This window comes from Sceloporus undulatus, chromosome 6, assembly GCF_019175285.1.
Source record: "Sceloporus undulatus isolate JIND9_A2432 ecotype Alabama chromosome 6, SceUnd_v1.1, whole genome shotgun sequence".
NCBI classification, from domain to species: Eukaryota; Metazoa; Chordata; class Lepidosauria; order Squamata; family Phrynosomatidae; genus Sceloporus; species Sceloporus undulatus.
Genome location: NC_056527.1, coordinates 8,610,300 through 8,635,998, shown reverse-complemented (window position 1 = coordinate 8,635,998; position 25,699 = coordinate 8,610,300). Strand labels below are relative to the sequence as shown.

Sequence of the window (25,699 nt, the reverse complement as noted above, 5' to 3'; positions counted from 1 at the left end):
AGTAAGCTTTCAAACTCTGCTTCCACTACACTACTGTTTCCTGGGAATCTTCAAAATGAGCCAAGATGTTTTCGTGGCATATAAATGATGTGTGAACTAAACAGCATAGACACATCCTTTAAAAATAAATCAGCACTAAACACCATTCATGGGTGAATTTAACACAACCGTTTAGCATGATTACTTGCATCTTTGTTCTAAAAGGGGATTTGCATCTATCAGGCCTCCAGGCTTGCAGCCAATTAGTTTTAGCTCATTTTGCATGGGCTTCCATTGATGAAATTCCAAACCTAGTCTGCAGAAGTGAGAGCATCCTTCCCTCTGCATCACCAAAGTGAGCATCTGTTGCTTAGCACCTCGGTGAGATTTCCTAGACAACCACAGAGGTGCCAAGAGTGCTTCCCACCGGCTGCCCATTGCAGTTAATTTTCAAGAGACATTTGAAGATTTTTTAAAAAGAAGGCTGGAAGGTAGCATCAGAGGAGAAGTCCGTGTGATGGTTTCAGGACCCAAAATGGACAGTCTATGATGCAAAGAATAGTAGGAAGATCCCTGTTAGCTACCATGGGATTCAGACCAATTTACTTCTTTGTTAAAGCTGAGTGTTCTCATCTCCTGCTGACTGAAGTGGGAGATGAATGAACAACTCGCGGGACAGAGGAACAACAGGATTAAATGAGCAAAATGAAGAACTCTTGTTGCCATCGCTAGGTGTTTTTTGGATATGGGGCACAGACCACACTAATGAATAAGGAAATTAAAGGCAGCTCATAAGAAACACATGAGCGAGAGTGGCATAGTGGTTTGAGTGTTGGACTGTGACGCAAGAGTCCACGGTTTGATTCCTAGCTCAGCAACAACATCCACTGGGTGACCTTGGGGGAGCCACATGCTCTCAGCCTCAGGGGAGGGCAATGGCAAACTGTCTCTGAAAAACTCTTGCCAAGAAAACCCCATGATAGGGTCACCATAAAGCAGAAATGACTTGAAGACACACAACAACAAGAAACGAACTTCACAAGAAAATATGTATGGTTCTAGAACAGGGTCATAGAGCATGTGGTTTTCCAGATGGTGTTGATTCGCAGCTGCCATCAACACTAAACAGCACAGGTTGTGGTGATAAATTGTGAGAGATGCAGTCCAATAATTCCAATATATGTGGTAGGCATAGGGGGAACCTGTGATAGGGGACAGCCATATTGGCTGGGAGATCCTGGACATGTAATCCTAAAAAAGTAATCTTTTAAAAGCTCTGCTCCTACCTGTAACCCATTTAAGCATAACCGGTAGTATGTTGCAATATCTATGCCGAAATCCAACTGCTAGTCCCAACTATGGTAAATATATTGACTCAATAGGAACTGACCAATTCAGCATTTAAGTATGTTCCATTGATTCAGTAGGTCTACTCTAATTGTCTTTCACAATTATATTTAACATCCCAAGGGATCTTGTAGCATCTCTGAGACAAACCGAGAGCGAAAAAAGCTTGTATTTAGAAAAAAAAAGTTTAGATTTAGGTCTCACACTCCAGGCAGATGCAGTGTTTTAATCTTTAAATCAGCAGTGATGTTGGATGGAGGCAGAGTTCGAACACTTCTATTTTGCTGCACCTCAAAATAAGTTTAAGTACATTTACAAAGGGTTTATTTTAGTTTCAATCTTGGGGGAAATGATTCACAGTCTACTTCTTTCATAACACAGCAATAGGTTCCCTTCTCGTGTGAACATTACTAAATCATAATGAAGCCAACGTTGAGATTTTTCTGCACATCATTTGATTATTTCCATGGGGTTAAAATACAGCAATTTGGGGGAAACGTATACATACATATGTAGCTTATGAGAATACTAGTACCCATGTGAGCATAGTAGCTTCATGTCTACTTTTATCTTGTGTACTCTCTAAGGGCTTTTCTTTCACAATAACATAACAACCATTTTCCCACTGTCACCTCCACCTTTTCAAAAATCACAATGAACAAAGGAACTGTGAAATTGTGCTAGACCAGGGAATTTCCTCTGAACACCTAACTGACAGGAGCTGAAGTACAAACAGGAGCTCAGAGCTGGACCCAGAGAAACCAGTCTTGGCAGGGGAAGGAATGGCACCAGGTGTTGGCCAGCAGGTAAGAGAGATAGCAGTGAAGCATAGCTACTTTCTGTGCATTGCTCTATATCTCTCCTGCCCCCAGGAAAGTGTCCTACAGCCATTAAAAGGTCAGAGAGAGAGAGAATATATATAGAGATAGGGAAGTGACTTTGCAGTGAGCCCTGCCTCTTGTACCCACCACAGTTTGCTATACAGAGAGGGAACAGAATGACAACCTTGCCTCTGTAACAATTTGCAATGGGAATGAGAGCTGAGTCCTCTCTGCTTGCTCACCTGCCTCTTACCCTCCTGATCTGGCAGGGACAGTTCCAATTTATCCTCTCTTTTCCCACTTTTTCAGCTGTTTTTAAAATGCCCCACTTTTGCTCTCCTACTGCCACTTCCCACCTCTGTCCTCAACTTACTTCAGTTGCTGCAAATTAAGTGCAAAGTGCAAAGGTAGTCCTCACTCCATTAATTCAGAAGAAGGAGAAGAAAAGCAGAATCTTGCCCTTCCCTATAAGCTCAGGCAAAAGCAAATTGCTGCAGCCTCTCCTAGCTTGTGTGTTTCTCCTCATTAATAACTTTTGCTGTCTTGACCACACTCTGATATTGCTTGATGTTGTGTCCTGGTTTTCATCTGTGGAATGTTGGAGGTTACGTTGTCCTCTGTTTCCATTACCATATTAGCAGACCCATCATTTCTCTCTCAGTTGGTCTCAAAAGAAGACCCCTTTGGATGTTAAATCTAATGTTAGACACAATTAAAATAGACTTATTGAATCCATGGAACTTACTTAAATGTTGAATTGCTCAGTTCCCATTCATTCAATGTAATTACCATAGTTGGGACTAGCAGTTGGATTTCGGTATAGATATTGCAACACACTGCAGTGACTGTAGTGGTCAAATAAGCTACAGGCAACAGCAGAGCTTTTTAAAAAGTTACTTTTTAGGATTACATGTCCAGAATCTCCCAGTCAATATTGCCGAATAACTCAGTGGGTTTCACAGCCAAGCTGGGAATCGAACCCTGGTCTCTAGAGTCACAGTCATAGTCCAACACTCAAATCACTACCCCACACTGGCTCTTGTGTTTCTCGTGGGCCATCTTTAATTTTTTTATTCATTATTGTGGTCTCTGTACCATATCCAAAAATACTTAGCCCCATTATAGTTTCAGGCAGGGGGCAAGATCCTGGAGAATTGCCCCTTGAGCCCTGTTCACAACAGGACATTTGCTGCTGTTGCTGTGTGCCTTCAAGTCACTTATGACTTTTGGCAATCCTAAGTTGAACCTATCATAGGGTTATCTTGGCACATTTCTTCAGAGGGGGCTTGCCATTGCCATCCTCTGAGGCTGAGAGAGTGTGACTTGTCCAAGATCACCCAGTGGGTTTATATGGCTGAGCCGGGATTCAAATCCTGATCTCCAGAGTTATAGTCCAGTGCTCAAACCACTACACCACATTGGCTCATAAAAGAGGACACGCACATGCATAAAACACACCTGTCTATTAGTTATGTCACTAACAGCTTCCCAACAACAATAATAATAATAATAATAATAAATTTTATTTATATACCACTTTTCCAAAATATCAAAACACAGAATTAAAACCAGTTACAAACACATCATAAAAATAGATAAAAACCAGTAACACAATATGCACTATACAAATTATGTTATAGAACTCTGTAGGTCATTCTGTACAGAACTAGACAGGGCTTTCCTAGTACATATAAGATAAGAGATAGGAAATTGGACCTTGGCTACAGCAGCTAAAGCATGGAAGACGACTCAACAGCAGGAGCAAAGCACAGGCTGGAATGCCAGGCAAGACAAGCAGAAAGTATACCTGGAGCAAATAATGCTGACATACTGGTGACTGAAACTTTGGGTAAAACATCACACCTGGGAGCATTTGAAAGTCTTACTCATAATTAATTCTCTACCTATTATTCTTGTCATGTTCATTGCTATTTTTAAGGGCCAGAGTTTTTCTTAAAGTAATAGGGATGTGTGGTGGGCATTTTTGAGGGTACTGGACCACCAGCCTCTGTAACTGTAGCAACACATTGTTTATGAATTCCTGTCAGTCATATACAACTTGTGAAACATAGAAGCAAGAGATGATGTCCCACCAAAGGCACCAACTTCCTTTGTTAGCTGTTTGCCAGTCCATCACTGTTATTCCAACCAGAGTTTGGAAATCTTTTTTTTTTTTGTACTACAATTCCCAGAATCCCAGGATTTGGGTAAGAGCATTTTTCTAAACTCCAGTGTTGCATGAAGAGCTTGTGGAAGCCAAATACATGGCTTGATGGGGGCCTCTGTCTGATTTGGTGGATAATAAAGGTCTGAATCCTGTTGGTGAGCCTGAACTAGAGGAGACACAATGAAGTAACTGCTGACTTGTGAATCAACACATATCTAAATCCAATTGATTCAGTGGGTCTACACTGTTTGGGACTAATCATTCGATTCAAGCCACAGAGAATCTGAATGGAGTGTAAAAATAAAAGCAAACCTACCGTGTCATCAGTTCCAGGTTTGTCTGTAACAACTGGTGGTAACAACACATCGGTTGGAGTCGTTGGGTCTGGGCTCCCTCCACCTCCAATCAATGAAACCACACCATTGCAATCCACCGAGCTGTTTCTCTTGCCATTGAGTGTGTAGTTTGGAGAGCTATGGCTTGCTTGGCTTTGCACACTCAGCCGCCTTCCACTCCTTGGAACCAGCAAGGACCCATGTTGGCTCTCACTCTCCCCAACAGTGCTAATGTCATCATCAGCAAAATCTGCTTCTGAGCCAATGTCCCTGCTACGCAACCGGAAGCTGAAGACACTTCCATGGCTGGCCTTGCGCTTCATTGAATTCTCCATTGAGCCAGAAGTAAAACCCAGGACAGTCTTGAAAGATACAAAGAGGTTGAGGAAAGAAAGTTGGGGGTGAGAGAGAAAGGAAGTAGATTTTACAAATGACTTACTAACTTTTAGGATTTACTCTACCATCACATTTGGCTATTACAATAATTATGGTTATTCTCTTTTGAACCCAACTTTTGCCTTGTGAGGCTGCTGCCACACTAGGCAGTTTAACACTGCTTAACTGTTATGACTCCATCCTATGGAATCCTGGGATTCGTAGTTTGTTGTGGCACTGGAGCTCTCTTATAGATACAGTAAGGGTAAATATCTCACAAAATTACAAATCCTGGCATACCATAGCATTGAGCTACAGCAGTTAAACCAGTGACAAACTGCATTAATTCTGTAGTGTAAATGCAGCTTCAACTTTAGACATATCATGAGAAGACATGACTCACAGAAAAGACAGCAACACTTGGGAGGGTAGAAGGCAGTAGGAAAATAGGAAGACTGCATTTCAGGTGGACAGATACAATCAAGAAAGTCATGGCCCTGAGTGTGCAAGACCTTAGCAGGGCTGGGGATAACATGGTGGCTTGTAGGTTTCTCATTCATAAATTTACCGTAAGTCAGAGTTGACATGATTGTAGTTAGTGGCAAGAAGAACAAGAAAAACATTGCCTTAATATTCAAAGATATAGCCATGTTAGTCTGTAGAATCAGTACGTAAAGAGATCTTGTAGCACCTTTGAGACTAACTGAAAAAAAGAAGTTAGCAGCATGAGCTTTTCTAGACTTCAGTCTACTTCCTCAAATGCATTTTAGACTGAAGTCTACAAAAACTCATGCTGCCAATTTCTTTCTTTCAGTTAGTCTCAAAGGTGCTACAAGATCTCTCTACATAACAATTGCCTTAATATGTTATTGATTCATCCTGCCTCAACCCATACCCCTAAATGAGGTGTATCACAGTTTTACCAGTACTGTACTAGGTAGTAGAGATCTCCCACAAGATCGCTTAGGAGGAAAGAGTGGCACTGAGGAACCTCTGGCTATCCCTCTGAAATTGTCACAAAGACACTGTACAAGGAGGCATAGTATACGTTCTTGCACAAACTCTTCAAATGTACTTAGGCTGGTGTAATGCCACTGAAAACTACCTAAAGCAGGGATTCCCAGCCTGGAGTGCCCACATCCCCAGGTGGTGTGAAATGTAATTTGGGGGGAGCGGGGGGGGGGGAAGATGCTTGTACTAATCTTTTTTTTTATGTTAATGAAAGCCAAACCCTAGGAATCACCTGAATCCACAGCCAGACCTGCAGAATGCAGTCAGCAAGGAAGTTTCACGTATTGACAAAATCATGACTGAGAAGCAGAAGCAAGGAAGTCATTTAATTTTATGTTCACAACTGGGATTAATTTTACTATTTACAATTTTTTCCCCTGAATAAATTAAAATCTAATTGCTCAACTGAGATTTGCATTTTATGCGCTGAGTTAAAAGCTTATTATTTAAAGTTCAATTTGTTAACCCGCAGTATTGTACGTAATTCAATTTGTGGTTCAAATTAGACTTCTTCATCTCTAAATATGATATTATTTTTGTAGGGGTGCAAACATTAATCAAACATTTCACAGGGGCATGGGGCATAGTTGGAAACCACAGGCCTAGAGCACTCTGGCCAGAAATGACAAAGGACAAGAGGCAAATGTTTCTAATTATTAATGGGCAAACAATCTGTTTTCTGTGAACTAGTAATTGAAGTTGACTTCTCTTGTTAGTATAATTAGGGGAGCAGGGGGTTGGAATTTATCTGCACAAAGACAACATTCACTTCACTCCTTTCAAAAGGCACTGAGCACCCTTTTGCAAAGAAGATGTATGGTAAGCCCAGCCCTTCCTGCCATGTTCTTTGTACATGACAAATGCATCAATGCAAGATGAAAAGGTAACTCACCCACTGAAGGAACAGATAAAGAAATGTGTTGCTTCACTCTGCGTTCATCCCAGCACTTTCTATTTAGCATGCCAAAATCGATTCAGACCACAGCAGCTCACTCTGCTGTTTTGGCATGAACAATCTTGTAATTAGCAAGGCAACACACTCAATTAAACAAGAAGAGGGAACTCTCTCTCTCTCTCTCTCAAACACACACACACACGCACACACACACACACACTGAAACCCAGAAAGAAACTACAAAACAGATCCATTCATTTGTCACCCCTACAAAATAATCATTCTGAGCATATAGTTGTTTATGTGACTTTTGTCATTTATAGATCACATTTGTGCCTCTCCTTTACAGACTTTTGATGTGCCAGCTCTGATTGGCACTAACAATTATGGGCACTGGGGTTCTACATAGACTGCCTTTGTTAAACTGACAGTTTTGGGAAGCTGTGGGTTAGCACTTCCAGGGAAAGGAGTGGGTAATGTGGAACAGGGGGATAACTGCAGCTCTTTGCTGTATTATTTTTCTGAAGCTGAATAAACATTCATGAATTTGTAGCAGTCTATCCTTCTCTTGTTTGTGTCACACCAGATTGCACAGGTTCATCCTGTGGGATTATGGACATGCAGTCCTTATACTGAGTGACAGGGGCACTCCAAGGCTGCAAGGTAAATGATTTTCTTTTCCATTCTCAAAATGTGAGATCTACCTCTGGAGGCCAAGGTCTGAACTATGGAGCTTCCCCATGCAAAGCAGATACTACACTACTAAGTAATAGATGGATGGGTGGTCCTCATAATGTGCACATGATAGATTTGTTGACATTGCCTTTAGGAAGAGTGGATGCAAAGCTTTGAATAAGGTAAGGATCATCACTCGTTTTTCTGTACAGGAGGGAATGAAAGGGAGGAAATAAATGAAATGGCTGCAGAAAATGTACTACACAAAAGAAAGTCCATGCATCTGTCTCATCAGAGGCAGCTGGTGTTATCTCATGTCAATGGGGGCAGTGAATGTACTCCGCATTTTATTCTGGATTTTGAAAGGGATATTTGGGAGATTGGGCTCAGCACTCTGGAAATATAGTCTGAAGTATGACTAAATCCCTGGTGCAGAAACCATCTGCTGTTTACTGTGCCTGTTGTAGATGGCTACAAACAGCTACAGTACAATCAATGGCTTCCCTACAGAAACCATCAGCTGCTACTGCCTGTGAATGTATGTACGGCTCCTCTTGTAGGGGGAGGTAACTCAACAAAAAGGAATGAAAATCATTAATAGAAGTACCCCTTTGTCTGCAGTCAGTTATCTGGATTAGACAATCGAATTTATATATTTCAGGAGTAACACAGAAATGTTCGTAGCATGAGTACACGCTAATAAATCCCTGATTTTTGTCACTGGAGACCATCCGTTTGCTCACTTCTCATCAACAAAACCACAGAGTTGGAAAGTGACCAGTGACTAGTATGAGACTAGTATGAATAAGAATTCAAAGATATAGCCATGTTAGTCTGCAGGATCAGTATGTAGAGAGATCTTATAGCACCTTTGAAGCTAACTGAAAGAAAAAAGTTGGCAGCATGAGCTTTCATAGACTAAAGTCTACTTGCTCAGATGCATGTGGGACAGAAGAGATGTATTTGAATTAGATATGTGCAGACCAAAAGTTCCAGAGGATTCAGAAAATGTAGACATTGGAGTGACTAGTTTCTAAATTAACTTATTCATCCAATCTAGGCTAGAGACCATTCTTCGTGCAGAAGGACAACTACGTTTGATGGAACTTGCAAATGAGTTTTTACTTCATTTTAGGCAAAGACTCACCATCCTTCGTTGGCCATCCTCTGATTCAGATTTTGGACCCTTTTGGTCTTCCCCGTCATCTTCTGCCCCTGAGGACTTTTTCTTCCTTCTTCTGCTCCTCCGTTCTTTGGAGTTTTTTGATGCCAAAGGTGACATTTCAAATGAGCTGAGTGACATTGAATCGATTCCTCGAGCTAATGCCTGGAAAAAAAGAAGGGAAATGAAGCAGAACTATGTTACTATTTTTAATGGTGTGCTTGATGGCCATGTGTCTAGAACTTCAATTATGCCAACTACCCTTGCTTATTCTCCTTTCATCCAAAGCTCTAAACAAATGGGTGATTCCTCCCCAGGCCAAACATGTGTAGAATTTCAAGAATGCCAAATGAATTACAATCTGCCAGGAAATTTACAGGGTGAAGTGGGGCGGCTGTCTCTGCATCCTTACTCATTTACATCCATCCATTCACTTTCTTTGCATTAATTTGCATTCTTTGAAGCAGCATTCTTCAAATAGACAACCTAGTATAACTGGGAGCTGAAATTTCCTGAAAGAAATTTTCCATTTCAAATTGGAAGGTGGAGATGGAGGTGCTTTATTTATTTATTTTTTACCAACATCACAAATTTTTAATTATGGCACCTTCCATTTCTGGTTGTGTTCCAGCATGGTGTAGTGGTTTGAGCACTGCACTATGAACCCGGAGTCTGACTTTGGAGACCAGGGTTCAAATTCCAGTTCGGCCATGAAAACTCACTATGTGACCTTGGGCTAGTCACATGCTCTCAGCCTCAGAGGATCTCAATGGTAGCCCCCCTCTGAAGAAACATCAGAGCCGGGATTCAAATTCCAGGTTCATAGTCCAATGCTCAAACCACTACACCATGCTGGAAACCACATTCTCTGACTAGCTTCTTCTAAATTCCAAAATATTTTGATTCCTCCCCTTTTCTCCAGCCCCTTCCTTTCCAACAATCTTGAGGGCCATGATAAGCTGATCTCTGGAGGGAGTGTGGACACAACTACTTTGTCCATCATACATGTGACTCTCCACATGTTAGTGGACTGCGAACTCACCTTAGCCTTAACCAGCAAGCTGGGGGTTGATGTGGTCTGCAGTCTAACAACATCTGAAGAGCCAATTGTTCACCATGCCTGTTCTAGCTACACAAGTTAAGAGCCCTTAACTTGTGGGGCTATGTCCTACACAGTGACTTCTTGCCCAGAAATAACTTCATGCCAATGTGTGTGTATGGAGCTTGGAGTAGACCCTTGTGTATGAAAACAGCACACACATTTGTTGAGGTTGCTTCACCAGTCACATCATCCCATAGTGTATATGCATCAGTGTACATGCACTGCCCATGCCTTTTCTTTCACGACTTATGTGTAGAAAACTCATACAAGTCAAGCTACCCTCAACATCCCACTCTATTGTCATGTGTTAATTGGTGGTGAGCATGAAGACAGCTTGTTCCACGTAGATAGTTGGCTTTTTATTATTATTATTATCATCGTCTTCAAAGATAGCCCCATGCTTAGGAGGAGGAGGAAATTAATGGCTTTTCATTCAATATTTGCAGCCCACACCATTAGTTCGAGTTAATTAGCATTCTTTTCAGATTTGCTTTATTGATCTTCCAACTTCAAACAGCTGTTAGCATCCCATTATTCAACAAGTGGAACAATAGTTGTGAGGGGCAGGGGGTCAGCTGTTTAAACACTGCCAGTGTTGCTCTTGTGCAAATAAAACAACTCATTGGCCATAAGCCAGGCACACCAGGGCAGAGATGTAATACAATAGCTCTGATTAGCATGAAAGAAGCTCCTTTCAAATGGAGTGGGATCCTTGGCCCATAATAACCATCACTGTCAATGGTTGGCTACCTCCAACCCCGGTATTAAAATCTCTTCACTGGCTGCCCATTAGCTTCCGGGCCCAATACAAAGTGTCGGTTATTACCTATAAAACCCTACATGGCTTGGGCCCGAGCTACTTGAAGGAGCACCTTCTCCCACATAATCCGCCCCGCACTCTCAGAACATCAGGGAAATTCTTATTAGAATGTCCGAGAGTGAAGTTGTCAACAACTCACAAGAAGTCATATACATCGACAGCACCTACTCTCTGGAATTATCTTCCTGATGAAATCTGAGCCTGCTCCACTTTGGATGCCTTTAAAAAGGCTCTGAAGACACATTTATTCTGACTGACTCTTTGTAGTCATTACTCTTGATAGACTTGCACATCATTGACTGAAAAGACTCTTGGCTGTATGTTTTTATGTATATTGAGATTTGTGGATTTTATATTTTTAATCTGTATGTACCTATATTCTTGTTGTACACCACTTTGATCATTGGAAAAGTGGTATATAAATAAATTATTATTATTATTATTATTATTATTATTATTATTATTATTATTATTATTATTATTTTGGACTGCATTCCCAGAATCCCCCAGTAAGCATGGCCATAACTATTTTGATTTGGGAATTCTGGGATCTGCAATCCAAACAGTAACATTTCCAAGTGCTGGCTAGCTCTCTGGAAGAGGCAAGTGTTTGACTATAGTCCAGATCCTATCTTCTGAAGGTACAAGTGTTCCAAGAACCAATGTACTCCCCTGTATTTGATTATATGCTGCAGCCCAGCTGGGATTATACCACTTCAGATTGCTGGTGGTCAATTGCCATCTCTTCCAGCTTGATTTGTCTCACAGTGTTGTTGCAAAGATTAACTGGGGGGAAAAGGGGGGGACCTTGTACCTCACACTGAGATCCTAGGAGGAAGGAGGAAAGTTTGAAATTTAATCAAGAAATGAAAATATGATCTCTTTGGTAGCAAAGTGGCATAGTCCAGAACTGCATGGCTTTAAGTCTGCTAGTTGGAGTATGATTCTGGAGAACCAGGTTCGAATCCCTGCTCAGCCATGGAAACCCATTTGGTGACCATGGGCAGCCACACTCTCTCAGCCTCAGAGGATGGCAATGCCAAACCTCCTTCTGAAGGAACTTGCAAAGAAAACCCTGTGATAGGACTGTCTTAGGGTCACCTTAAGGCACACAGCAACAACAATAAAACTTGATTGTAGATGCTGTACAGATTGATGTGAAAAATACCAATTAAAAGAAGTTTTCCTCTGCCCTAATAGGATCTTTTTTAAAAATCCATTTTAGCTAACAGGTTCCTTCTACATGTTCACCGCTGGGGGGTTTTCCTCCCATTTCCAGATTCTGCTTCAATATTATGATTATTTTCTTCTCTGCCCAATGCATGCCCTGAATTTGGCTTCAGATCCATTTCTAGCACCTCTTTGTGTTATCAGAGTTTTCCTGCAGTGATTCCTCCAGATAGCTGAGGCAGAGAGCATGCGGTCCAGGCATGTGGAGGAGAAAAGTCCATCTTATCTGTGTATTATATATGTGGGCTGTTGTTGTTTAAGCCCACAATTTGTGTTTATCACTCTGGATCCCTGGTCACAGCAGGTTCTGTCACTTTGTGGGATAAGATTTTGCTTGTCAAAAAAAATCTGTATCAGCAGAAATAGCACAGGCTGTTACTTCTGCTTTCCTGGGAAAGGCAGAGATTACACAGAAAGCACAACATGATGGTAGGGTACTTTGCCTCTGCCCCAATGTTTTGGGAAATTATCGGCATTGGTATGTGACCCTTGACCATGTAGATGATGGTTACCTAACATCTAAGAACCATGGACACAGAGTGGGGTAGGGTAGACCAACAACAAGGTACTTTATATCCTCCAACTGTTCTGAATTAGCAGGGACAGTCCTGATTTATCCTCGGTCATTTGATTTTTTTCAGCTGCTTTGACAATGTCCCAGTTTCTCTGTCCACCTTTCATTTAGAATCATAGAATTGTAGAATCGTAGAGTTGGAAGAGACCACAGTCCAACCCCCTGCCATGCAGGAAATCCCAGTCAAAGCATACCTGACAGATGGCCATCCAGCCTCTGTTTAAAGATCTCCAAAGAAGGAGACTCCACTACACTCCAAGGGAGTGTGTTCCACTGTTTTCCAGACCCTTCACCATTTTAGTCGCCCTCCTTTGGACACGCTCCAGTTTCTCAATGTCCTTTTTGAATTGTGGTGCCCAGAACGAGACACAATATTCCAGGTGGGGCCTGACCAAAGCAGAATAGAGTGGCACTATTACTTCTCTTGATCTAGACACTATACTTTTATTGATGCAGCCTAAAATTGCATTGGCCTTTTTAGCTGCCTCATCACACTGTTGACTCATGTTCAGCTTGTGGTTTACTGGACTCCCAGATCCCTTTCACACGTAGTTTCATTCAGCCAGGTGTCACCCATCCTATATCTGTGCATTTTATTTTTCCGCCCTAAGTGGAATACCTTACATTTCTCTGTGTTGAATTTCATTTTGCTAGCTTTGGCCCAGCTTTCTAGTCTATTCAGGTCATTTTGAATCTTGATCCTGTCCTCTGGAGTATTAGCTAGTCCTCCTAATTTGGTGTCATCTGTAAATTTGATAAGTATGCTTCCAATTCTGTCCTCCAGGTCATTGATAAAGATGTTGAATAGCACTGGGCCCAGGACAGAGCCCTGTGGGACCCCACTGGTCACTTTTCTCCAGGATGAAAAGGAGCCATTGTTGAGCACCCTTTGGGTTCGGCCGGTCAACCAATTACAGATCCATTTAACAGTTCCTTTGTCTAGCCCACATTTTACAAGCTTGTTTGCAAGAATGTCATGGGGAACTTTGTCAAAGGCCTTACTGAAATCAAGATATACTACATCCACAGCATTCCCTTCATCTAACAAGCTGGTAATTTTATCAAAGAAAGAGATCAGGTTTGTCTGGCATGACTTGTTTCTCTGAAACCCATGTTGACTTTTTGTGATTATGGCATGGCCTTCTAGATGTTCACAGACTCTCTGTTTAATGATCTGCTCCAGAATCTTTCCTGGTATTGAGGTAAGACCAACTGGATGATAATTGTTGGGATAATTTCCCTCCACTGTCCTCCACTTACTTTTACTTCTGCAAACTGAGTTTAAAATGCAAACGTTTTTGCATTTCATTAACTCAGGGGTTAGGAGTGTGGAGAAGAGGAAAGAAATCTTGCCCTTCGCAGTAAGTTCAGGCAAAATCAATGCTATTTGGCCACCCATGTCTCAGTTTTCTTATGCAAAATGTTGGAGGGTATTCACTTTCTGAGTGTGCTGGGATCCCAGAGAAAATACTCTGCACGGGAAAACATTTGGGGGAGGGTGTGTGTGTGCAAAAAAAACCCAACAATTTTTTGCACAGAATACCAGTTTCCTTTGGAAAATTCCTTGTATTCAATGCAAAAAGACTGGTTCCTGGACAAAAACCAGTTTTGGCTTAGAAAACTGGATTTCCCCACAAAAATCCACATTTTTCAACACAAAGTAATTTCTTCCTTCACACTTTGGGCCACTTGAATTTAGGGAGAATACTGTGGAGGATTTTTTTTTTCTTGCAGTCAAGAGAAAACTACTTTAATTATTTATCCTCACATGAGAGGATTAAGAAGTTGAGGTTTTCAACCTTAACTTGGAATTCAGTCACCACCACTTCAACAAACATGCTGTCTGGATGATGGGCATTGTAGTCTAACACATTAGTGGTTGGAGACATTTGCTGTTGTCACATCACTACGTTACCTGATTTAGAATGGGCTGATGTTCCAGTTTGCAATGGGTACCATGGTCCTCTCTTTTCTACTTTGCACATACGTTCAGGTATTCATAGCACCAGCTTGGTGTAATGATTTTTAGTGTTGGACTAGAAGCCTGGGACACTATCACACTAGGGCTAGGTTTATCACACTAGGACACAGTTTATCACACTAGGGCTAATTTCAGCATTAAAGAGAGATTAAAGCACATTTAAAGCATCCTGCAAATAAACTAAAAATGGCGAGTAATTGAGCAATTGGTTATCACACGCAATTGCACAAATAAAGTGATATCGGAAATGCATTGTCACTGAAATCCCAAAAGTAAAAAGATGCATGTTAATGCTTCTTTGTGATCACTTTAATGGCAGGTTTTCTGTGACATTGTGTGAAATCATTTTGTGTGATTACGTGATTTATCCGGGATATTTACGGGATAAATTCCCAATCTCCTAGGTTTCAAATCTTCATCCATCTGGGGAAAATCAATTGTGTGGCCCTAGGTAAGTCCTGCTCTTTGAGCCTCAGAGGAAGACAATGGCCCCCCTCCCCTGAATAAATCGTGCCAAGGAAATCCTGTGTTAGGTTTGCTTTAGGTTGCCATAATTTGGAAATGACTTGAAGGCATGTGGCAACAATTCATTGGACACACCATATACCAGTGTGTGTGTTTCTATCGATTTGTAGAAACTCATTTCCCTTTTGGAGGAAAGGAGGAAAGAATGATGCACTTCAGGCTACTCTGTATATGTATTTCAGCACAGAGAACCTGATTTCAATGTGCCATAATCTGCATGGTGACAGCAGAGATGCACATTTCTGCCCCACAAAGCCAACTCAGTCACTGACACAATTCATATGTTTCCCTTCCCCATGAGTTTTAGGGGCACACTGAGACCAGGATTTAAATCCTGGCTCAGCCATAGAATCCCACTCAACCATAGAATCAAGTCATATTCTCTCAACCTCAGAGGATCACAATGGCAAACCCCTCTGAAGAATCGTGCTAAGAAAACTCTAGGACAGGTTCATCTTAGGATTGTCATAAGTCAGAAATGACTTGAAGGCACACAACAACAACAACAATCTTCTACTACCTGAAAACCTGCTATGCAGAAGATAGCACAGATGTGTTCTCTGTTGTTCCAGAGAGCAGGACCCAGGACCCATGGATTGAAATGGAAGAGAAGCAGATTTTGGCTCCACATTAGGATAACTGACTTGGCAGTACAACAGTCTACCTTGAGAAGCAGTAGGCATTCCTTTCTGTCAGGGGTGTTGGAGCTGTAAAGATTTCCGCACTGGGCAGAGCACTGGTGCCCTTCAGTTCTAAAATTCAGTCATACTGTGAAGGTAATTCAAGTCCTCTTGTGATCCCAGCCCTTATATATAGCAAGGGGCTGTGAGTGCACAATTGCTTATAAAGATTGGTCATGTTCACTTGCAGAACAAAGATACTGAACTGGATTGGCAGGAAAAAGGGAAGAAGATAACACAAAAAGGCTGAGAAGCACTGGGTTACTACAAAAAAAAAAAAGGCCAACAATACAGATGTTACAAAAGATGTCTATCTCTGTTTTCCCCAGAGTGGGGAAAATCCTGCAGGCATCTAAGAAGACAAAGATCTGTCTGGATCAGCAAAAGATTTGCAACCGTGCCTTAAGACATCTTCAAAATACAGCCACAAAATAGAAATTTGTAGCACAGAAATGGGTTCTTTTAAGAGCTGATCCACATGATCAGAAAAATCACAATTCAGTGGTTGCTGAATATACTCAGCTCCTCCTTAACTGTACCTATGATTTGGGCTCTTCTTGCACTAGGATTATAACCAGAACTTTTGCAATCCAGCGCTAAAGGGGTAAGGAAAATGGTTGCAAAACAGCCAGATCATAAATGTAGATAGCTGGAAATGCTTAGAATATAACTGCATTAAATATTAATAAAATACAATTGAATTTTATAGGGCTTTTTGATTATCCCATGGATTATGTATTCATTGGCCAGAATACTGAAAAATGGGAGCGAGTTTACTTTTTCAATTCAAATATTGCTTGCAGGTTTTCTTTACATCCAAGTGAGGAACTGGGCTAGAAACTAAAACATACTTCATCAAATAAAAGCTGAACATTCCAGGTAAGAGCTGAGATTATCCTTAGGGAACAGGCTCCCTAAAGGTTTTGCACTCAGAGAACTTGAATATTGGGGCAAGGCTAGACTTCATTATCTGATATGCTTTTCTTTCTTTTCAATTAATTTTTAATATCATAATCAGGCACTGTTATCAATTACCCATGTATAATTACAAACCCAGTTCAAATAAGCTTAGCTGTAAGTAACAAGATATGGTTACAAAGTGTTGGTCCAAAATGATATATATTTCAATGGAGTTCTATGGCCAAAGTTCATTTCTGAAGCAAACATGATAAAATAATACCATGTCATTTCAAAATTATCCTCTATAATCTCTCCTCTTGCTTTACGGGTTCTACGGGTTCTCTGTTTTTAATATCAAGGCCAGCTTCCAAACTCTATCTAGCCATCTGCTGCTTTGCTATATGCAAGGGTTTTTTTTAAAAAGTAGCCACAAGAAAGCATTCAAATTTTTGAATTCTCTGTTCTACTCTGTAGTAGAGTTCATTGTAAAGTTAAGGGTGCCCTCCTCAAGCTCACAATGGTGGTCTTCTATGGTCTGTGAGTAATAATCTGTGGCAGTTAGATTGTGGCCACAATCTTTGTTTCCAACAATCTTCAGGAAACTGAGTTAGTCCAGGACACTGTGAAGGTGTGTCACCACCTACTTTTGGGATAGCAGACAATTTCTCCCCTAAATGCCTGGGAATGAGTCATGTCTGAGCATATCTGGAACTGTTAGAAACAAAAGTGATGACCATAAGTCAATTACCATTGCTAAGAGACATTCTTTAGGTTATGAAGTTTTTGCAAAGACCTAGGACAGCAATCTATAATGGATTTAGCTGGGACATTATTCTGTAACTGCCTGAGGATGCCACTCATGCCATACCTGGTTTAACTGGCATAGTTTTGCAAGCTTGGAACCATGCGACTTTGTGATTATGCAGCTCAGGTCTCGGGGGGGGGGGGGAATCAAAGGAAGCACAACAAACACTGGTTACATGAAGACCATTGACTAGAAAGTCATACCTCTTGCTCTTTCTTCAGTGCCTCCATGGCTTCACGAAACTTCCTCTCCTTTGCCTCCATTTCAGCAATGGTGGCTTGGTTCTGCTCTTCATATGCCATGGCCACCACAGCCAAGATCAAGTTGACCAGATAAAAGGAGCCCAAAAAGATGACCAGCATGAAAAACAACATGTAGATCTTGCCAGCAGATCTAAGGGTCTGGACAAACAAAATGACAAAGAGATATGTTTCACATTAAAAAAAAATACTAGATTTAACAGTGTTATCAGTGTGATGCATGGCAACCCTGGATCAATGCCTGCATCTTGTAGATACAGGCAACTAGTGGCTTCTATCTCACTGGCGGCAAACTTTAAAGGAGCTATCAAGGATGCTGAACTCTTATCTCCAAAATGAGTTCAGATCCTGGGTAGCTTAAAGTTCAGCCTCACTCAGAGTGGATCCATCACCCCACTGACATGGGATACTATCAGCTACCAATGGGTAAGCCCTATTAGCAGGATGGAGAAGATGCGGTCACTTAGCAACTTAAGGTATGCCATTTTTTCAGGGTTGTACAGTAGAGGTGGAAAGGCAGGCAAAAAGTCTTTCAGTTCTATGTAGCTCATTTTTCTGTTGCCTTACCGTCCTCATTACCACAGCAGCCATAGCCTTTTTCCTCTGTCTTCTGTTTAATGCCTGCACTGGCATAGTTACACTGATGCAATACACCAACAGATTCTAGCCAAAAGCAGACACATTTATTTCCTGCTCTTACAATAGAACAGTGGATCATGTTTGTATGAGGATTTCCTACTGGAGTATCCCCCACCCCCCAAAAATGGGATAATATCTGAAAACTCTATATATAGAGAATAAATCCACAAGTTCACTTGATTTATATATTTGGTTGTTTGTTGTTAACTTATGATAATGGGGATGACAACTGGAACCTGTATAAAGGGCATTTGGATGATGCGCATTTTAGAGAGATTCCTTCCCCGTGATGCAGCACCAAATGCAGAGGATGAAATGTGAGGGGACTGATTGCAAAGCCCTTCCCCACTCAGTTGGCACCCTTAATCCTAGACTTCTGCCAACATGACTGGCTCTACTCATCTGATATACCACAGTCCTGTTACTCCATGTGAAAGAAGTGAGGCTTGAAACATTGGCTAGCATCTTCTTATTGAATTACAGTGATGTACACTGGATTTGTGCCATTGCAGCCACTTTTATAATGGTTATACAGGTCAGAATTCTCTTCTGAACCCAATGACTGAAATCCTCCCAAAGCTCACCTTGTAAGAAATGCAGTCCCCACTCCTAGTCATTGCTGTGTTGTCTGAGAGTAGGGAGTGCTTCCAGCTATTTTCTTGTCGCTGCACACTGAAGGGGTGTCATCTGAAAAGAACTCACAAGGACCTCTGGAAGTCTCTGCAGATGCTTGTCATGGTGTGTCCAGCTACAAGAAAATAGCTGGATATGTCCCTCCTCATTCCTATGCTATCTCACAAAAGGGAAATTATTGTGTTGGGAAGACAGATCTGTGCTTCTTACAAGGTGAGTTTTTGAGAGGTAGCATCAGGAAACATCGCTACAGAGATGTAGCTACGTGATATATGTACTTCCCCAAAATGCAGGAAATTGGCCATTATTTTTGGATGACACTGCTCATAATCTCCTAGTCAATGAGGCCTTGTGCTTTGCTGCCTTGGGGATTTTGGGAACTAACTATTCTAAATGTTAGAGGGAAACTATAATGGCAACCAACTCAGGACTCTTAAGTACAGTGGTACCTCAGGATACGAAATACCCAGGTTACGAAATTTCCGGGATACGAAAAAATCCCATAGGAAATAATTGTTCCGGGTTACGAATGTTTTTTCGGGTTACGAAAAATTTTTTGGTGCTTTTCGGCGCTATTTCACACGGAATCGCGGCTTTTCCCCATTAGCGCCTATGGCATTTCGGCTTACGAAGGCTTTTCGGGTTACGAAAGCGGCCGCGGAACGAATTAATTTCGTAACCCGAGGGAGCACTGTACACTGTTTCACCATTTTCCTCCTATAAAGTATAAACAGATTGTAAAGAGTTTCAGTTGAGATTAAATGAGTCATCTACCTGTTGGTAAAGGCGCTCCCAGTAATCCTGTGTCATGAGGCGAAACAAGGAGAGAAAGGCCCAGCCAAAAGTATCAAAGCTTGTGTAGCCATGGTCAGGATTTTCGCCTGCTCTGAGACACCGATACCCTTTTGGACAGGAACTGCAGAGAAACAAAACAAAACAAAACAAAATGAGGAAGAATGAAGGCTAGGACTGGCTACACTACTGGTCCTGAAATCACCAGCATCATTGGCAAATATTGAAAGAAGGCAGGCCTGACCCATAATGTCCTGCTGCCTAAAGCAAAGCATCAAAATGTGTGTTCAAAATGCTAGTGGCAAGCTTTTTTAAAAAAGTAATTTTTGTAGAGTACAGTTCCCAGAATGTCCCAGCCAGCAAAATCAACTGGAGATTCTGAGAATTATAAGCCAGAAAAGCAAAGTATACGGAAGATCTCCGGGCAAGGAAGCGGGAAGTGCGACGGCTAGAGTACCGTTGGCGGAAACACCTTCGCTTAGACGACAAGGCTCTCCTAGACCAACTGTTAGAGGACTACGGAGAGGCGATACGAGCAGCTAAGAACTCGTTCTATGGTGCTCGTGTCGCGTCCGCGGAGTCGCGTCCAGCAGAGTTGTTCAGGGTGGTTAGGTAGCTAACTCAGCTCCCTTCTGCCCCGAACCAGATCCTTGAACCTTCTAAGGCCTGCTGCGACCAATTTAATAACTTCTTCGCGGATAAAACCTCGGAAGTGTTCGGAAGACGACCTGCTCTCTCGATCCCTCATGGTTAGCAGCCCAGGGGGGACCGGCGGTAACTTTATTGTTATGCCGGATTATTAATACATCTTTGAGGGAAGGGCAATTTCCATCTGAATTAAAATTGGCCATTGTAAAACCTTTATTAAAAAAGCCCTCCCTCGACCCCCTGGTACATAACAATTATCGGCCAGTTTCGCTGCTACCATTTTTGGGGAAGGTGATCGAGAGGGCGGTTGCAATCCAGCTACAGGCGGTCTTGGATGAAACGGATTATCTGGACCCATTTCAAACTGGCTTCCGGGCTGGTTATGGGGTTGAGACGGCCATGGTCGCCTTGGTCGATGAGCTCCGTCTGAGCATCGACGGGGGAAGCGTGTCCCTGTTGGTGCTCTTGGACATCTCAGCGGCTTTCGATACCATAGACCATGGTATCCTTCTGGGGCGCCTGGCAGAGGTGGGAATCAGGGGCACTGCGCTCCAGTGGTTCCGGTCCTACCTCTCTGGGAGGTCCCAGATGGTGCAGCTGGGAGACGTGTGCTCTGATGAGAGGGCCCTTAAAACTGGGGTCCCTCAAGGAGCCATTCTGTCTCCCATGCTATTTAACATTTACATGAAACCGCTGGGAGAGATCATCCGGAGACATGGGGCGCGGGGTTATCAGTACGCTGATGTCACCCAAATAATTTTCTCTATGTCTCCAACTGATGCAGTGACTGAGGATGGAGTCTCTCCTCTCGTGGCGTGCCTGGAGTCAGTAATGGGCTGGATGAGGGAAAACCGACTCAAATTGAATCCAGAGAAAACAGAGGTACTTGTGATAGGTTCCCCTGGTCCAGGAATGGTGGTAGTTCCACCTGTCCTGAACGGGGTCACGCTCCCTGTGAAGGACTCTGTGCGCAGTCTGGGGGTGCTTCTTGACTCTTCGCTTCACCTGACTGCTCAGGTGAATGCGACGGTCAAGAACACCTGTTATCAGCTTCAGCTTATTCGCCAGCTGCGCCCATACCTGGCCCAGAGGGACCTTGAAACGGTAGTACACGCTCTGGTAACCTCGAGATTGGATTTCTGCAATGCACTCTACATGGGGCAACCCTTATACCAAACCCAGAAGCTACAAATGGTACAGAATATGGCAGCCAGGCTGGTCACTGGAACCTCCAGGGCCAGCCATATAACACCGGTGCTCAAAGATCTGCATTGGCTGCCTATTCGCTTCCGGGCGCAATATAAGGTGTTGGTGATGACCTATAAAGCCCTAAATGGCTTGGGCCCAGGATACCTGAAGGACCGCCTCTCCCCGTATATTCCGCCCCGCACCCTCAGAACATCTGGGCAGCAACTACTTAGGGTGCCAGGGGCTAGGTTGACCTCCACTGCGAGGAAGACTTTTTCCATCGCTGCCCCGGCCCTTTGGAACACGCTGCCCACAGAGCTCCGCTCGGCCACCTCCCTGGCCCAATTTAGAAAGGATCTGAAAACCTTTCTATTTCAGATTGCATTCCCCGACTAAAGTCCACTGGGCCTCCCTCCTCTTCTGTGGCAAAGAGGATTGGCTAACTGGGGTTTTATTCTGTCTCTGTGTATTGTTTTTAACCTTGTTGTAAATGCTGCTGTTTTATTGATTTTTGCTGTGAACCGCCCTGATCTTCGGAAGGGCGGTATAAAAATAAATTTTTTATTTATTATTATTTATTTAAAGTTGCCAAGCTCTGAAGCATTAATAATTCTTGCTGTATCATTCAAAACATCTGCCTCCACCTCTCCCCCAAATCTTGCTGCCTGAAGTTTGCTTTCCTTTGCGGCATGCTGCAAAAATACACACACACACACACACACACACACCAGAGAAAAGTACCAGTCTGAACACATCCAATCTTGTTTGAGTTTGGAAGCTATGCAACCTGAGGCCTGGTTAATATTTGGAATTAACCATCAAGGAATTCTAGAGATCCCCAGGTAAGAACCCTGGCTAAAACTCCGGGGAGCTGCTGTCAGTCAGATATGACAATACTGGGTTAGATGGTCCAATGGTTGGAGTCTGTATATATACATATACAGTAGTTTTGAATTGATTGTAACATTGGCTATATCTTTGATTCTCTACTACACCAGGAGATGTAGTGTAAAGTTCAACCCAAGTAGAACTGCAATACATCTCCCGTACCTTCCTTCTTCAGCTCCCCTCCACAGCCATTGAGTGACCAGTGGAGAGTGTGGGGTGGTAGGGAAGAATTTGGCTTATCACTTATAACCAGCAACTTAACAATGTCATTGTCCAGAAGCTCTGGCAGTCTAGGAGGAGGTCTGCAAGGTTTGGGAAGAGGAGGTCTGGGGGATAACCGTCATTCTGCATCTGGCTTTGGCAAGCATGGATGAGTGTAGCCGTCAAAAGACAAACGACAAAAAATGTTTTTTAAAGCTTCCCACCCATTCCCCCATCTAGGGCATTTACACCACTTTTGGAGAGGTATGCAGTCCACTGCAGGATTCATGGTACACCTCTATGGGACTCCATGATTCCTTGGACTACATCTGGAAAGACTTTGAAAGAAAGCTACAGACTTTGATTTAAGTCTTCATCATTCAAGTTTCTAGCAAGTTTCATTCTGGAAAGCATACAATTCTCAGGCGGAAGAATAAAGCTTGTCAAATGATCAACTTATCTATTTATCTACAAGATCTGGAAATGCCAGCATATTCCATTAGCATAAAACATCTTTCCAAAGGAACAGACACCACACAATTAAACACAACAAAAAACACATTTGATTGATAAAGGACAGTTAAGAGCATCAATCTACCCATCTATCCAGCCATCTGGCCCCTCCTCAATAACAGAGGCAAGCACATATATGGGACACTTAAAAGGTCTCTTTACCTAATCAAAAACAGAAATAGACATCCCTGATATTAACAGCTATGGGTAAACATGATGAGCCGAAAAAGCTTTGTATGGGAAGGAGCCAGGTAACTCAGGAGACCAGGGTTCAGTTCCTTGAATCCCACTGTGGGAGAAAGGCAGGATATAGATCTTGGAATAAAATAAAATAAAATAAATTCCCTGCTTGGCCATGAAACCCACTGAGTGACCTTGGTCAAGTCACATACTCTCAGCCTCAGGGGAAGGCAATGGCAAACTTCCTCTGAGTAAATCTTGCCAAGAAAACCCCATGATAGGTTTGTCTTAGGGTCACCATAAGGTGGAAATGACTTGAAGGCACACAGCAATGAGAAACCCATAGGAAGAGCAACCAGATTTATCAATCATCATAAGTCATACAGAAGAGTATTGTGGAAACTTCCCAGTGTTCAGCAGTGCACCTCTGAACAGACCAACAATGGAGAAGATCCATTGCCATGCTTGTGAACTTCTTAGAGGCACCTGGCAGAAACAGGATAATAAACTATACAAGCTTAGGGAAGTTTACTTTTTGGGGACTACAGTTCCCAGAAGCTCATGGGGTTTCTACGCTGGCTGATGGTTTCTGGAATTCATAATCCAAAACAGTAACTCCCCCAAACTCTGTATTAGCTGGGTTCCTGATGGTTCTCAAAGGTGAGGAAAGTGTGGACTACAGGCTGCATGTGGCTCCTGAATTGCCCTCAGACCCCCCAAGTCCACACACACACACACACACACACACACACACACACGTGATTATTCACTTAAAAACCATGCCCAAAGATACCCCTCAAACATGAAATGATATATGCAAAAATATGTAAAAATGCATTTCCACACCTCCCTGAATCCGTCCCCCAGAATTCCCAACCAATACATATGCTCAATACTTTCCAGCCACATACCAGTCAAAATGGCAACCAGAAGTGTTGTTATGTCACTTCTGATAACCATTTTGGCTGTAAACAGCCAAGCATGGATGCATCTGAGAGCACCAACACATGGCTGTACCCAAGGAGGGACGGGGAAAACTGACCCCAATACCTGCATAGTTGTCCACTCCTGATCTAGTAGAATGCTAACTGCTTTCCTTGACACTGCAGAAATAATGCAGTTTGAAACCTCCCAAACTGCCACAGTTGAATAATGCTGTGCTAATGCAACCTTATATAATTAAAAGAAAATGTGAAGGCTAAAATGTTAACTCTGGGCCAGCCAACCAACCAACTCTGCCATGTGATCCACCCTTCAGTCCACTCCTCAATAGGGTTTGGCTGGCAGGGAGATTCTGGGAGTTGCCATCCTAAAATCTAACTTCCCAAGCTCTGTCCCTGGGCACCAGAACATTTACAGTGTTAAAGATGATTGCACTAATACAAAATTATCTCTTTGGGATCAAACACAGAATCCTATAATGAGCTTTAGCAATCAAATATGAAATATTTTGCATACAAAAATGTTTAAAAATAGTGTCTAACAGGTACCTGGTTTTTTAAAATGTGCTTACAGGGATTTTCTAATGAAACACTCCAGCAGCAACCACAAGAATCGCACCCGTAAAGAGGTTTTAAAAATAGCTGTGAGATTTACAGGAGAACTTTCTACGGCCTTGTTCTCCATCTAAATTACTGGTATTTAGAGAGCGTGGCAAAACAATACACTGGCAAACCCCGCAAAGTACGATGCATCACCCTACTATAGAACATTAAAAAAATCACTTTGGCCTCTGTCTATAAATGAAAATTTGGGTCCGAGTAATTAAGGTTTCTATAGCAACTATCACTAGGATGTATTTGACAAAGGTGCTTTCCTGTGATGTCTTCTGCGTTGTCCCACTGCCTTAATTTCTTCCCTCGATGTTTGCCAAAGCAGCTTTGTTGATAATTTCAATACTTGCAAAAGGCCAATGTTTTTCAAACCTAGCAGAAGGTACTGTAAGATTGTCTTTTCAACCTCCTCCATCCACTAGTCCAGAGGCGAGGTTCCTAAACCTTTAACAAGTGGCAGGTTCTGGACCCTATATCAGTAGGGCAGTGAATCCACTCCAGGATTTAGACTGCATCTGCACTTCAGAAAGAATGCAGTTTGAATACCACTTTAACTGTCATGGCTCAGTGTTATGGAATTTTGGGAACTGTAGTTTTGCAAAATATTTAGCCTTCTCTGTCAGAGAGCTCTGCTGCCACAACAAACTACAACTCTCGGGATTCCACAACATTAGGCCAAGACAGTTAAAGTTGTTTCAAACTGCATTATTGCTGCAGTGCGAATGCATCCCAAGAGAAGAGCAACAGCATTAGCAAGTACAGTTTTGTACTGCTTATCAGTGAACTAGCACTCTTTAAGCAGTTTACAATGTGTAAGCCA

General features: G+C 42.3%; 1 protein-coding gene across 1 annotated transcript in view; it reads right to left on the bottom strand.

Moving 5' to 3' along the window:
- Nucleotides 1-25,699, bottom strand: part of LOC121932863 (sodium channel protein type 5 subunit alpha-like) — a 345,269-nt gene that overhangs the window by 156,644 nt on the left and 162,926 nt on the right. Inside the window, exons 9-12 of the mRNA XM_042471901.1 lie at nucleotides 19,691-19,832; nucleotides 17,588-17,785; nucleotides 8,753-8,932; nucleotides 4,631-5,011 (exon numbers count right to left, since the gene is read on the bottom strand). Of these exons, the coding sequence (XP_042327835.1) occupies nucleotides 4,631-5,011; nucleotides 8,753-8,932; nucleotides 17,588-17,785; nucleotides 19,691-19,832 (901 nt within the window). The remainder of the gene's footprint in view (nucleotides 1-4,630; nucleotides 5,012-8,752; nucleotides 8,933-17,587; nucleotides 17,786-19,690; nucleotides 19,833-25,699) is intronic.